The 17051-nt window shown below is 35.2% G+C and overlaps 1 protein-coding gene across 1 annotated transcript in view; it reads left to right on the plus strand.

The window, feature by feature from the left end:
• Positions 1–1362: 1362 nt before the first annotated feature.
• The window catches only part of LOC121734273 (furin-like protease 2), a 46027-nt gene continuing 30338 nt past the window's right edge, over positions 1363–17051 (plus strand). The window contains exon 1 of the mRNA XM_042124766.1: positions 1363–1812. Within this exon, the coding sequence (XP_041980700.1) occupies positions 1678–1812 (135 nt within the window). The 5' untranslated portion in view covers positions 1363–1677. The remainder of the gene's footprint in view (positions 1813–17051) is intronic.

Consider the following 17051-nt stretch of genomic DNA (forward strand, 5'->3'; position numbering starts at 1 on the left):
AACGTTAAAACGATTTAGATAGTTAAATAATTATTCTTTGAGTCTCGGAATACGACCACAGATAGTTTATATCTCGAAAAAATTTACGATAAGCTGGTGTGATAAGTAACAAAATTATTGTTTGTGAAGAAAATAATTGTAGCCAACATTTAGAATTAATATAATAACAGAGAGCAAAAAGAAATGTAACAGTGTAAAAATACCAGCGAAGGTCTACAATCGTAGATTCAGTTTCCACCACATAGATGGCGCACACAGTCAGTTAGTTGTTGAGTATTACTTATTTAAAGTGTTCGCAACAAATTTTGAGTCTCGTGAAAAAGGGTATTTATATTTCATGAGCTTTCAGAGTGTTTTAACTGATATTTGAACTCCATTTGGCTCAAAATGTTGAGTTTAAAATGTTAAGTTTTGCAATTTAGTTTCGTAAACTTAGCAAGTTTTTTATAAATGTTATTTTTGTGCACTAAAATCTTACTTTAAATATTGATAAAGTATAATTATGTATATATATATAAAGTAGCTTATATACACATAGGCTACTTATATATTATGATTTCTGTAATAAATGCCTGTGATCAATCATGGGTATATACCGCTTACATAATACGTATCCATATACATAATATCTTGCATTAAATAAACATATCGGCTGTTAAGCCAAAGACGATCCGGAATAGAAAATTTCATTAAAATTAAAAAGCCACCTAACAATTGACTGAACATCAGTTTTAGAATTATTTTGTCTATGATGTGGAGCTGCTTCAGACTCTTCAGGCTTCAGGCAGTCTTGTTGATCTCAGAATAGTCGATATAGGCACAATTAGGCAGCCCAAAAACGCAATGTTAATTCAATATCTTCTTGTGTGGTGAATAATATTTGATTTTGAATAGCTCTTTAAAAATATAATTTTTCTCGTCGCATTGCACTGTTAACTGACCATGAGAGTTAACATTTAAACGCGGTCAGTATTCACTATCAGAGAAACTTGCTAACATATTTATAAGTGGATCTATAATATTGGTTCGGCTTAAGTCGAGCCTATGTCAGTCATATCTCATTAGTCATTACCAATCGGCTGAGCTTGTTAGCCCGAAAAAGTAACGTGGGTAACATTTCTCTGCTGGTACATAATTCTATCATTGTATTCTTTTGTTTCGTTCATAAAAAGCTGAAGAATAATCGCGGTACATACATTCCATTCTCGACACACAATGTCAAGAGACATAAGAAACTCTCGATCATCAATTTGCCTAACAATAGACAGGTAGAGGCCTCTCCAATTAAAAGGGCGGGAAGGAGGGCGCATGCGCTAACAAAGTCAGTGGTGATCACGCGAATCAGTCGGGCCGCGAGCGAGCTTGGGGCCGCACGCCTCAGCACACGAAATTACGTAACGTAACGATTCTTGTTGCGATCTCGTGGTACGATCGGTTAGCTAGATACAAGTTAGAAAACGTTCGCTTAAAATTATTAGCTACTCGCGATTTTTCCAGTGTTTGTATCATTGTTATCTTTTAAAGTATGTCCGGTTCGAGTCCGATTTAGGTCCGGTTTGATTCCAGTTCGCGTAGATCTCGCATATCCCACAGTGTTTAAATCCATCAAGCGACGTAGTATGTCCGGTTCGAGTCCGGTTTAAGTCCGGTTTGAGTCCGGTGTACCGCTATGCCGGTATGCTCGCGTTGGTGGTTCTGTTGACAGTGCTGGACTTGTGTGTGCCGCTGTACCATGATCAGTTCGCGCTGCATGTCCCTGACGGGAAAGCGGATGAGCTGGCGCACAGACACGGCTTCATCAATCATGGACAGGTAAGAAAAAGGAGAATGAGACCCTTGACTCAGTTATATTACCAACTTTTTTCTACCTCAACTTAGTTTTTTTTAATAGCATCGTCCTATCTGCTAATTTTTTCAATCTCAATTTAGTTCTTTCGCATGACACTGTCCCTTTATTGAGATGGTGTTATGCGAAAGAACTAAGTTGGGATTAAAAAAAATTGATCCAGGGACAATATTATTCAAAAAACTAAGTTGAGGTTAAGAAAAGTTGTTTGAGTCAAAAGTATGATGAGGAGAAAGTTAACGAATTTGGACGGTGCTATACGAAATAACTACCTAATTTGGGGTTGAAAAATTGGAGTTGTACCAAATAAACCATGAAAGATTGTATACAGTATATTTTATATTTATATTGTATATTTTTATTATATTGTATTGTATTACCCAGCCCTTGTACTATCTAATGACACTTCATTCATAAAAATCGTGGTTTTTGACGCAAGTTGAAACAAACTTACGTAATAATAAACATTACCCTTCCTTTTAAGTAATTGGGTATAGCAAAACAGTCTTGATGTTTGCCACATCAAGAAAACTTAAGTTAACGTAAAATTTAACAGAACACTTGAGTGAATACTTGAAAGTTAAAATAAAAATAAAATAAAAATTGTTTTATTTCTGAATAAATTTGAATCAAATGTTTTCAGAACGTTGAACTACATGTTGCCTACCACCGGTTCGGGAACTAACCCGGCGAGAAGAACCGGCGTAAGAAACTCGCACGGGGCCACTTTTTATTAAAAAAGTGGAAAATTTGTCTTTAAAAAAATAAAATTTACAATATAAATAATTTAATCTATACAACATGAATACACAATTGTAAGTTTTCATTAAAGCTTTTAAATCCATACTAATATTATAAATGCGAAAGTGTGCCTGTCTGTCCGTCTGTCTGTCTGTCTGTCTGTTACCTCTTCACGCTCAAACCGCTGAACCAATTTTGCTGAAATTTGGCATGAAGATACCGTGAGTCCCGAGAACGGACATAGGATAGTTTTTATCCCGGAAAAATGTACAGTTCCCGCGCGATAAACTAATTTTGGCGCAACGGAGTTAAAGCGTCATTAAATATTGTTCTAGTAAGTATTAAAAACGTTAATATCAAAATACTATTATATTGTGTTATATGAACGAGATATTTTTTTTTACTATACCTCAACATAAAACATAATATTTATTTTTAAAAGGATTTTAAAATAGTAGGGTTCGATTTAATCAAAATAATCATCGAAAATCATCTGAAACTACTCGATGTTCAATTTCTATGAAAGTTGTCAAAAATATTGCAGGAATATACTCATTCTACTTTTAAACGCGGAAAAATGTACGGTTCTGGGACCATGCTATATTTATATATAATGACGAAATTTCTTCGATAAATATATCTATCTGAATCTTTTCTTTGCTAGGCCATAATGAGTTATATACAAAATTCTATAATGGGAAAGAATCTTATAATATCAAGACAAGAAAGCTATTCACAAATTTTCCTATTTAATACAGTAAGTATCTTAACTTGCTACTTGTTGCTGCTTGTTGTTGTAATGTAACAAAAAAGGATTAAATATCTTTTAAAAATTATAATATAACAAATAAATTATTGTTGCCATAAACATAGAGGGTTCCTTTAAACATTTCAATTAGAATAAAATTTCGTAGAAGTGCTACGAGGTCGTAGCACTTCCGCTACGACACCGTAGCACTTGTCTACGACGCCGTAGCACTTGTCTACGACGCCGTAGCACTTGTCTACGACACCGTAGCACTTGTCTACGACACCGTAGCACTTGTCTACGACGCCGTAGCACTTGTCTACGACACCGTAGCACTTGTCTACGACACCAAAGCATAGTCTGCGATGCCGTAGCATTTGTTACTCGTGGCTTTTACAACAAAACAGTTCTTTTACGCTATTAAATGAGCTAAATAGTTTTTTCGTGCTTCCCAAAAAAGAAAAACCATTTTCATTCATAAAAAGCGTAAACCATTTTTTTGCAAACAAAACTATATGCGCATGCTAAATTCAAATATAATGTAACAAAGATATTTTTTTCCACACCACTTCAGTCTGGCCCCGTGATAAGTACCTAAAGGACTTGTGTTACAGATACCAGACAACGGAAATATATTTAATACTTTTATACTATACATATATTTAAGATTTTTATTATATGATACATATATTTAATACACGTCCATGACTTTGAAAACTTTTTGTTCCGTCGGCGGGATTCGAACCCGCGACTCCCGGCCTGAGCTACCAACGCGCTCACCACTGAGCCACAGAGGTCGTTTTTGAATTGATATAAAACGTATGTGGTTTAAAAATATTTATCTGAACGCTACAGAGTTTCTATATGAATAAACTTTACCAAGTTTTACCAGTCAAACTTGGGAAAAAATTACTAATCAGTTTTTTTCTGCTTAGAACTTGTTTGTTGATGGATATAGCCCATTTTATACATAGTAATACTACAGGAACAATACATATTGTTACGATTCGCCTCCGTGGTCCAGTGGTTCAGAGCATGGCTCTTGACTCGGTCGTGGATTCGAATCCCGCGTTGGAAATATGTTATTTACAAGTTTGGTTAGGACAATGCAGGCTGATCACCTGATTGTCTGACAAGTAAGATGATCCATGCGTCGGATGGGCATGTAAAAAGTCGGGCCTGCGTCTAACCTCTCGCCAGTCGTGTCAGTCTTCCGTCCCACTGGGTTATGAGAGTAAAAGGAATAGAGAGTGCTCTTGTGTACTGCGCACACATTTGGGAACTATAAAATTACTCCTGTGTACCTGGCCTGGTTTCAGTGAAACCGGCCACCGTCACCGAAACCGGAGTTATTATATAATTATTATTTTTACTATTGCTTATAAACTGTTTCTAATGTATAAGCGAAATCGCATCAAAATTAGTATAACAGTTTTGCAAACAACATTTTCTTGCTTCATGGGATTTAAGGGAGCATTAACTATTATAATTAGTAGTATTATTTAGTTTGGGTCTTGTGCCTGTTTTCAGTGAAGTTGCCGGCAAAGTCAAGACGCGAGTGTTTAAGCCTGCCTTAAGTTTAATTGCTTTGTGAATTATAATGAAATTTAAGTTTTAAAGTAGCGAATAATGTTGTTCGTCTGTTTTAGCAAACATCAACCCTCAACAGAAGGATAAAGTTCAGAAAGCTTGTGAGGGTGGACAGGTTTTTCTATTACTCAGAAACATTCAATCCAAAATCTTTAATCAAATAATAAATCAAATAAATTTAATAATAGCATTTGATATATTTTTATTTAACTTTTTATTGCACACACAAATTTTTATATGAAATATACACAGAAGAAAAACGACATAACAGGTACTGCTTATCTCTAATGGAAATATCTTCCAGCAGTCCTACGGAGAGAGATGTGATGGGAAATATAGTCACTATGAGTATTCAAAAAGGAAAAAAAAGCATCTATTGCACTAAAATGTAAGGTTCATTGCGATAAACTTATTTCGGCGCTGCCAAACATCGAATAAGTGTGAGCAACATCTAGAAAAATTATTTCACTTTCATTGAACATAATATTATAAGTATATGATATAAAATTTATTATAATATTATTGTTAAAAATCTAAAATTATTTAGTAGTGTTAAAATGTGTTGTGGTTCATAATCACATTTCCCAATAAAAATACCACATAAAAACTCAACCATTCGGGAAAATACCATAAAAATACCCAAGAATTATGTAATTCCAGCCATACAGTAAAATGAATTATGAAATAACAATGAATATATTACAACGTAACGTATAAAAATAAATTCATGAAAAATAAGCGTTAGGAATAAATGTAACGGAAAAATACGCGCGTTAGGGCGCGGAAAAATAACTAAAATATTTGTGGATAAAAATAGAATAATGTTCCCTCATGTAGGCCGCCGTTTTGGCTGATGAATATATATTTGTTTTAATTTTGCGTAATTATTGGTTTTTGCTTTACAAATGAGTGGTTTTAATATAAAATAATGCTACCCGCAAAGCTCAGAGAGAAACTCAATGTAAAACTTCTAAAACCGGCCAAGTGCGAGTTGGACTCGCCCATGAAGGGTTCCGCAGCAGCAATAAGATTTATTTTTATGAAATTAAGAGGTTTTTGATTTATTTTCATAAATATGAAATCAGTTGATTCAATGAAAGTTAAATTAAGGTTTACCATTTATACTTTACTACCACTATTAGACGTACGGTATAAAAAAAACTACTGGCTAGATCTCGTCCGAACTAATTTTCGTTGGTAGTTTTTGTAGTAATGTACATCATATATATTTTTTTGACTTATCATGTTAGAGTTTTATAAGTTCATACTTTAGAAGTTTCAGGGGGTTTAGGGGGTAGGTACATTTTACCACTTTGGAAGAGTGTCTCTCGGAAACTATTCAGGTTAGAAAAAAATGATTTTAGAAACCTCAATATGAATTTTGAAGACCTATCCATAAATATTCCACACGCATAGGTTAGATGAAAAAAAAAATTCTATTTCAGTTGTATCTTTGGGGACCCCTAAAATTTTTGATAATTTTTCCATTTTTGTATCAAAATCTTAAAGCGGTTCATAGACTACATTACTTACCAAGTTTCAATAGTATAGCTCTTATAGTTTTGGAGAAAAGTGGCTGTGACATACGGACGGACAGACAGACAGACTTGACGAATCTATAAGGGTTCCAATTTTTGCCATTTGGCTACGCAACCCTAAAAAAGGCAACCCTAAAAAAGGAAGTTATTAATTGAACGCGTATGTATATAATTCCAGAACTGTCCAGTTTTCGAATATGTTAGTCCATATCAGCGTCTGAACAAATGTGCCAAACATAATTGTATGTATGTTTGTATGTATGTTTTTACGTTTGTGTTCTACAACTAGAAATACAAGTCCAATTTAAGTGGTTGGTTTTTTTGTAATAGTTATTATTCAACTTAGGGAATACTGCAAGTATCATTATTTGTTGAGTGTTTGGAGCGAGAAATTGTAAAAGGACAGATAGAGGCATTTTCTTAATTATGATATACTAGACGACGCCCGCAACTCCATTGCACTAAAATTCGTTTATCGCGTGGGAACCGTACGTTTTTCGGGATAAAAAGTATTCAATTTCTATATACTCCTTTCCCAGGACTCAAACTATCTCCATACCTAATTTCAGCAAAATCGGTTCAGCGGTTTAAGCGTGAAGAGGACAGACAGACAGACAGACAGATACACTTTCGCATTTAAAATATTAGTATAGATAGTGGTATGGATATTAGGCGAAATATGGAATCGATTGATTAGAATATATTTTATCCACCATTATAATTTATCCTTTGGATATGCGGATAGGGTAAAAGTTATTTTGAACCTTAAAACTTTCCTTTACCTTTTATATAGAAGTAGTCTTTTTCGGCTCCGTGGTCTAGTGGTATAGAGCGCGGCTCTTGACTCGGAGGTCGTTGGTTTGATTCCCGCGTTGGAAACATGTTATTTCCAAGTTTGGTTAGGACAGTGCAGGCTGATCACTTGATTGTCTGACAAGTAAGATGATCCATGCATCGGATGGGCATGTAAAAATCGGTCCTGCACCTCATCTCTCGCCGGTCGTGTCGGTCTTCCGTCCCAGTGGGTTATGAGAGTAAAGGAATAGAGAGTGCTCTTGTGTACTGCGCACACACTTGGGCACTATAAAATTACTCCTGCGTAGCTGGCCTGGTTTCAGTTAAATCAGCCACCGTCACCGAAACCGGTGTGGGAGCTATTAAAATTACTATTAGATGTAGTCTTACAGCCTTTTCACCCTGGCCCATAAGGACAATAATTACAGCGCCGCATTTTATGAACTATGCGGCGCGTACGGTGCTGACAAAATATTTGCTATCAGCTTTTGAGTAATATTCGTCTATGATTACTCCTGCTTGACAATCGATCATTGGTAATCATGATTCCAGCATAGCCAAAGGTGGATTTGGCCTTTAAGCTGTACCAATCTTAAGCTAAATGAATAGCTATATCCGAGTCCTACGGGACATAAGCCTCCAATCCACAGGTAATCCCTTCGTGACGTCACTCGGAGTCTTATGAATCTTATGTTTTGTATTATACTGCTAGACTAAGGGCCTGTTTCACCACTCCCTGATAAGTTCCGGATAGGCTATCCACAACTTATCTGACAGATACTCCATACTCCATGTATGTCCGTATTAAATGTGTGTATGATATAATAACAATCTTGAATGTATTATGTATAGTATAAAATTATTTAAATTATTTCCGTTGTCTGGTACCCGTAGCACAAGTCCTTCAGGTACTTAGCACGGGGCCAGACTGACGTGGTGTAAAGCGTCCACAGATATTATATATATATAGTGGACTGTATATAATTTAGCATTAACAGTATTAATAATTGCAGTAGCTATTAGTTCTACTCCTACCACGCCTCTCCCCCTCCCCCAGAGTGTAACAAAATTAAGTGATAATACTTAAGGATGTATGTATGATATTCGTTATAGAAAGTTCGCTGTGAAAGTGGCAGCGCTGAAAAATCAAATATTTTCTTATACTTTGTAAGGGCAAGAACCTCAGCGCCACGAGTTTCCCCATACAAAATTTTAAAGAAATTGCTCTTTCAGCGCTGCTACTTTAATAGTTAACTCTATAAATGGGACTCATTCACACCCTAAAGTATTCTCACTTAGTTTTCTTACATCTTGTACATAGGTTACCAATAACATTGCAGAAAAGCATTGAAAAATCGTCTCTGAATTCTCATACTTCTGTTTTGTGTCATAGAAATACATGCTAGCGGGCACTGCTAGCGACGTACGCCGAGAACACCGATTTATCATTTTACAGTTTAGAAAATAAACTTAACTCGACTTAAAAAAGGGTATATTGTGTTTGTATTTAGGTTTCTTCTTAGCACCAAAAGTATGCAGGTTAGAATTTAATACTATAAAGTATAATTTATATATTTTAGTTACAATAAAAATACAACTCTTAATTAATTAATATTATATAAACACTATCTATAAGTAAAAAAATTAACTACTACTACAGGATACTATAAGTATTTTATAATATCATAATATTCGCTTAATGTTATAACAGTGCGAGTTCACACACAAAATGTATTAATTTTTACGTAATAAAATATGAAAAAGTACCAGAAATAATATTTATCGAGCAACTTTACGTGAGTGAAATTCGCTTCGGAAAAAATATGATATACTTGATCTCATTAATAATTTTATATTGAAATTGATATTGATATGGTAAACCGCTATTAATTATAATAATCATCTGGTAACTTCCTTGTACACGCTTTTCCTGTCCCCAAGGATTATTGTTGGATATAAGTTATAACCGCAGGCGTATTGTGTGACGTAAGACTAAAAATATTACGTCTGTATGTTAATATTTTTAGTCTGTGATACAAATATAAAATATTACTTTGTGTCACGAATTATCTGTATGTGAGGTGTTAATGTCATTGCATAACAACAAGCATATTTACACATGCCATCACATAATATACAAGGTGTAACAAAACTAAATGATAATACCTTAGGGAGTGTAAGTGTTTCTTCAATAGAGTTCACTGTGAAAGAAAAAAAGGGCAATTTTTTGGGTAAAAATCGAATAGACAGATTAGTACAGTTTTTTTGTACAGGAAAGGTTTTTTGATAAAAATATTTCATAAAATAGAGGTGATGTATTTTTAGGATAAAAATTTGTCCTTATGCCATAAAGCCAAAAATGCCCTTCAAAATTAGTTAAAATACGTTCAGTGGTTATTGTCTCATTGTTCGGGGCATAAACCATTGAATGAAATCCATCAATTCACCGTCACAAACTCTTATATTCATAATGGACATCATTCTACTACAAAAGCGAAATAAATCGCCAAAGAAAACTAATACCGTTATCTCGCATGAAAAACTAAAAGCGATATTCCCATACGAAACGAAATAGGAAAAAAATAAAAAACATCTTATATTCGTGAGTTTATATTGCTTCCGAAGTTGGGCCAATTTTTCACCCCTTCCTTTGGGTTTGAATATTAAATGTATTGACGTATTGTGGGCGTATGTGGTTTTAAATAATATACAAGTCGATGAGGTGCGTTAAAGTAACTTAGTAACTTATTTTGAAAGAAAAAAACATTTGTGGCACTCGGAGACTGCCGCGGTTAAGTTATTCATAGTATTTTTATTAGCATTATGCAATTGTAATTCGCATACGTCTAGTCGCACGCGCACAAACACCATGCCGAAGTCTGGCAACGTCCCCTGGTGTTAGGCTTTTCGTAACTTAATTTTTTATTTCGTTCGCCGCGATAAAAGCTATGCAATAGCTTTAGGCTGAGTTTCCACCAGAGATGTGTTTTTGAGAACCAATAGAATTGCTTCATTGACGTGAGCTTGCTATGACATCGCTCAGCGCGGCGATGCTATTGGATCTTAAAAAACACATATTTTTTGCCGCTGAAAAATAAGTATCTATTCATAAAAGATACTCCTTGAGCCTTTTCACTGCGTGCACTGTATCGTCTATAGGAAAACATAACGTTTTTAGACACGTCATTATAAAATTGATTTTGTTCTGTTCTTGTTCGTATACTTGTAATCGACCGAAAGGGGAGTTGTCGAACGACAATTATTGTATATTTACGATGAAACTTAAGGTGCTCCCTCACCACGAGCATTCACATGTAACGTAACATTTTAGATTCGTTTTTGAGCATTACATTACAAAAATACCTCCGTGACCGACGAGCATTCACGTGTAATATAACTAAAGATTCGACTTTGTGCATTACATTACAATACCACCTCCCTGACTGAAGAGCATTCGCGTGTAATGTAACATTCGAATTAGAACATTACATAGCTAGTTGATGTTACAAGTTGTATCAAGATATCATAACAAAGTGCGCATTGTAATGCTCAGCTCTCCTCCCTCACTGATGTAACGCTCGACTTTGTAACGTTACATTACAAGCGAATGCTCACGGTGAGGGAGCACATTTATACAATTTTCATTCCGCAACTAAAGTACGTTGTCAATTTCATGCTAAGCCCTCCGAAGCGAAACCCTTTCAGGGAATTTAAGAAGTCCCTAATTGAGTACCATTTAAAATATGTTAAAAACATTAAAATGTTCCTCCTAAAGGCTTTATTTATCCTCACGGGAACAATAGCTTGTTTACTTTGTAATTAGGCCAGTGTAAAAAAGGAATTCGGCTCTTTACAACAAATACATAAGCCTATTGTCCGCTTTGGAGCAATTCTTTTGAGCTTCTGTCTGTCTGAAATATTTTCGAGTTATATTATGAGCGGTGACTGCTGGCTTACCTTTTCGGGTCAGTTGCGCTGTTCGAGCTGTTGGTTTGAATGGAGGCTTGCTTTTTTAAGCTAGTCTTATGGCGTTTAGGTGAAAATGTCCAGGATTTTCAACTAGATAACGCTTGAGAATCCGTTGCGCCAAAATTCGGTTATCGCGCGGAACCGTACATTTTTCCGGGATGAAAACTATCCTATGTCCTTTCCCGGGACTCAAAGTATCTTTATACCAAATTTCAGCAAAATCGGTTAAGCATTTTAAACATGATAACAGACAGACACACGCATTTGTAATGCACAAATGCGTGTGTGTGTCAAAGTGTAGATGTCAAGTTTTGGTTGCAATTTATTAGAGCTACAATCTTGATAACATTTTTTTTTATTACTATCAAGCTAATTTTTTGTGAGTAGCTTCATTTTGATAAGACGAACAATTTTTATTTGCGAAAAATCTCGAAAGTGGTAGCTAACAGAGATATTTCAAAGGATTTTGGGAGGAAGGAGAAAGGATTTCATACTTTGAATTGATGGACATCCTAAAATATGGACTGTTTTATTTGTAAGACAATGTCACTCTTAAAAGTTAAACTATATAACTAATATCCTATCAACTTATACTCAATACAACATAAAACTCAGCTTATTAGGGTTCCGTTTTAGGGTTCAGCAGTCAACCAAGTTTTGTTGATTCGATATATCGAATTATATATATATTCGGATATCAAACCTGTTTTAGCTTGTGATATTTTTCCATACAAGCAAGCTTACTGCCAAAATTTCTTATTTGGTAAAATCGACAGCATATTGGCATATTTATTGGTAAAACCGACAATAATAGATATTTCAATCCTTTTCAAATCAATCCTTTGATTTGTGGTCGAAAAGTCTATCTCAACCGGGATAAGCGGAAACAAATAAGGAAAGATGGACAAGTCACAACACATAAGGAAAGAAAAGGGTATTGACACGCTCGAGAAATTACAGAAATCAGCCACTAAAATCTTTAGTACGTTATATAACGCATAAATTTTGCCGCAAAAAGGCAGCCTGTATAAATAAATAAATAATTAACATTTATTCAACACACATTCACATCACACTACACTTAAATACACATGTTACACAGCTGATACAAGGTACAAAAAAAAACAAAAAAAAAACCAGGGAAACTAAAAAAAAAAGACAAAAAAATAATAACAACATAAAAGACTTATAATTAAAGATGGACCAGGTACCCTGTTGTAACTGTGCGATGCAAAAAGATTGTCGAAAACTCAGGTTGTGATCACGGTGTATAGGCACCGCGATCCCTGCTTTTCTGTGGATCCGATAGTTGTCAGGCGATTGACAGACAACACGCAGTATTTTATAAATATATTATAAACTAGCTGTCCCGGTGAACTTCGTGTCACTTAAAAACCTTCCCTGGACTTCTACGAATAATTTAAGACTAAAATTAGCCCAATCCGTCTAGCCGTTCTCGAGTTTTGCGCTTAGCAACACATCCAGCGACTCATTTTTATATTATAGATAGGTACTTAAGACGTAAATAAATATTATTGTAATATAATAATACTCTAAATATATATTAATAATAAAATGCCACCAAAACATTAAATGTAAATAGGAGCCAAGCAAAATATTGCAAAGCCATGCAATATATCTATCGTAAAAAGTTTTCAGATCACATTCAAGCCAAGCCTTCAAATTATTTTGTAATTTAAATCAACATTTAGTGAATTTATCAATAGTTTTCTTTATTTTATAATTATTATAGTGGCTCGGCAATGAGCACAAGAAAAACAAATATAAAACTTCATATTTGGGGTAGTTCATTATTCATACTTACACTAACGGCAAGCGTAAAGTGTTTTTAGTATGTAACGACGCATTTAGACGATGGTACCCAATAAATCCAATCAGTCGCTGATTATTTCTCTAGTGCTCTTTGCCAAGCCACTATAATAATTATAAAATAAAGAAAACTATTGATAAATTCACTGAATGTTGATTTAAATTACAAAATAATTTGAAGGCTTGGCTTGAATGTGATCTGAAAACTTTTTACGATAGATATATTGCATGGCTTTGCAATATTTTGCTTGGATCCTTTTTACATTTAATGTTTTGGTGGCATTTCATTTCTTTTTTTAAGGTTTTTTCTTTTCAGGTCACGTTAAAACTTTTCTGTACTTAGCTTAGCACCCATTCTCTATCTCTAGGTATATATTCTAGGTCGTAAAATTAATTGATAATAACAGGTAGGTACTTCTACAAAGTACAAATTCTATGACGATAGCCCAACAAGTTTTGAACTTTCAGGAGGTTATTCGTGCACCGATGGTACTTTCGATTGAGGATTATGACCTATTCCGGATTTTTTTAAACCATAATAATTATACTCCGCAAACAAGCGATACCGCGATATAAAGGGAGTGCTACACCATCTGTCGAGCGAGTATGGAGTGTACATCGTAATTCGCAGTTCTGATTTCATTTATATTTTAATCGAAATTAATTATCATAGTTTAATTGTTAACACTATTTTTCCTTTTGTACGTAAAATAATTATTATGAAGTTGAAACTCATTTTTAATGTTCTTGCAAAGCCACAAACATAAAAATCTTTTCTTTTATTTAATAAAGTTATATTATACTTTTCAGTTTTTAGGTTTCCTTGCCCAAAGGATGAAAACGGGAGCCTATTCCTAATGAGTCCAGACTTCGCTGTCTGTCTGTCGTCCGTCCGTGTGTCACGAGGCTAGATCTCGAGAACCGCAATAGCTAGATATTTAATTTTTTTACAAGTTATGTACTTTTGTTGTCGCTATAAAACTCGATCCAACTAAAATAAAATAAATGATTAATGGGGGGTCTTATACAACAAACACGTTTTTTTTGCCCTTTTTTGCTCTATATCCATAATGGTAAAAGTAAGATTTTTTTAAATTTCAGAAAATACTAAATTGTATTTCAACTTTAATAAAAAGTACATTAACTTGTGATTTAAGGGGGGCTCCCATACAAATTTACGGTACAAAACCCTATGTACGCCAGTCCGACTCGCACTTGGCCAGTTTCATAATTTTTCCTTTCATTGTGAATAACGACCTACCTTGTTGCCAAATTTCAAGGTTCTAAGTCTGCTAGAAGTACCTTAGAATTTTGATGATCTGTCAGTCAGTGAGTGACAAAATGTAGTAACTTTGATTATCCGTAATTATTAAACTATTTATCAAAATGTTATGTAATTTGGAGGTTAAGCTAGTTTTAATACTTGCTCCTAGTCAATGAAATTCTAAATCCCTAGCTTTGTTAACATCGAAGATAAAGGGGGTGTGATAAAGCCGCGAACCGCTTCGAGAAAAGTATGGTACGGCCGTGCCTTTGCTAAAAAGCTTGGCTGGAGCACTGCCGTGCTCCCAGATAAAGGTATTCTTACTCGTGGATTATTCTTATTATTATATTATAATAATATCTATGGACGCTTCAAACCACATCAGTCTGGCCCCGTGCTAAGTACCTGAAGGACTTGTGTTACGGGTACCAGACAACGGAAATATATTTAATACTTTTATACTATAAATATATTTCATATTTTTTATTATTTACACATATTATTTAATACACATCCATGACCGAACTTTGAAAACTTTTTGATCCGTCGGCGGGATTCGAACCCGCGACCCTCGGCTTAAGCTACTAACAGCCCACCAACTGGGCCACAGAGGTCGTCGAGGAGGATTGCTATAAATCCATGCCAAATCACATGAAAATCGGTTCAGTAGTTCATACATTTTACCACAAGAAGTATCCTATATCCTTTCCCATGATCTTGTTTATATCCGTGCCAAATTGAACAGAAATCGGTTTAGTAGTTCGCGTGATTAGGGCTTCCAAACAACACTACACTACTACTCTCAAACAAGCAGCTTTAAAATATTATAAGTATAGAATAATGGAGAGTAACCAAAAATAAATGATATTAATTTAGTTAACTCCTTCGGGCTACGAGACTTAAATGCGTTTATTTTCGGACTAAATTCCAACAACGCTACAGGCCGAAGATAATCCAATATTATAAAAGTCAACATTTATTTGTTTATATAACGCGAATTAATGTAATAAAGATATTTTTATAAGAAAGAGCGAGGTTTTATTAAAATTGGTTTTGATATAGGAGTTTACTTTTGAAATAATGCTTTAGGGTGGCCGCACACGCAAGTTTTTCGTATTCGATTTTCAAATTCGTATTCCGTATTCGGAATTCTGTGAGACAAGCGCAAATGTTTCGTTTTTTCACACGTGAACGCGCTGGCTTGCACTTGAAACGTAGGTGCGGAACTCGTTCCGTACGAAGAAAAACGAACGTGTGCGACAGTTTATATATTTTCTACTGATTCTGTGCATTTAAATTCCGAATACGGAAATCGGATAATATGGAAAAAGGGTGTATGTGGCTGGTCCTTAATATATTATTGTAATAATAACCCGTAAACGTAACCAAAAGGAAGGGTATTTGACAGTCTACGTCTGCTAAGTAGGGCAAGGATGGCGAACCTTTTCATATCCATGCCCTTTTCTGAAAAAATCTTTCTGAAGAAGTCATAAACGTGCCATTCAATATTTTTTGTGATTCGGTGCGTATTTCAAAATTTGACCTGATTTGACCTGATTTAGTGCTCACTAAGACCTTTATTGTTGGTAAAATAATTATTTCGATACTAGTTTTTGTGACCAGTAGCGTGCTCCTAACTTTATGTCACGTGCCATTAGTTTGCCATCCCTAATATAGGGTATGTTTGTTATAATAATATGAACCCTCATAGCGCTAAGTTGTTGGTCTGGTTTTAACGAATGTAGTGTCAATAGATTATTATTAGTAACGATGCCGCGGGTGACATAGGCTATATCTAATATATAAAATTCTCGTGTCACAGTTTTCGTTGCCATACTCCTCCGAAACGGCTTGACCGATTCTCATGAAATTTTGTGAGCATATTGAGTAGGTCTGAGAATCGGCCAACATCTATTTTTCATACCAAAAAATATTTATATGGCAAAACGTTTGCCGGGACAGCTAGTACTGCTATATACTCGTATTTTCAAAATTTGTCACTTTTACGTAGTTGGGTTATAGGTTTTTAAACTTACATTTCGTACATACCAACGGGACATATAACATCAGAACAAGAGATAACTCAATAAAAAACCTATCAGAAGTTTTTGTAGTGATTTGTATCTGGAATCGCGGTCGCATGGAACTTGGAACTTCCGAAGTTCCGAAGACACGAGTCATTGCTGAACTTTATTGCTGAAACTTTCTGTGTTTTTTATTTGCTCATTGATTTTGTTGTTGCTGAAATATATCTTAAGGGACGTGGGAGAGCCATGCTTCGGCACGAATGGGCTGGCTCGACCGGAGAGATACCACGGGCTCATAGAAAACCGGCGCGAAACAGCGCTTGCGCTGTGTTTCGCCGAGTGAGTGAGTTTACCGGAGGCCCCATCCCATACCCTTTTCCCTTCCCTACCCTCTCCTATTTCCTTCCTTACCCTCCCCTATTACCCTATTCCATCCCTCTGATAAGGCCGGCGACGTACCTGCAGCTCTTCTGATGCTGCGAGTGTCCATGGGCGACGAAGTTGCTTTCCATCAGGTGACCCATTTGCTCGTTTGCCCCCTTATTTCATTAAAAAATGTCAGCTGACACTAAAACCAATATCCGTGCTAATATTATAAATGTGAAGGTGTGTCTGTCTTCCGCATTTATAATTTTAACCGTTAACCGCCGAACAGCTCTACTAGACTAGTTGCAAACGATTATCGTAAACGCCAACAAAATGT

Source organism: Aricia agestis, chromosome 15, assembly GCF_905147365.1.
Source record: "Aricia agestis chromosome 15, ilAriAges1.1, whole genome shotgun sequence".
Lineage (NCBI taxonomy): Eukaryota > Metazoa > Arthropoda > Insecta > Lepidoptera > Lycaenidae > Aricia > Aricia agestis.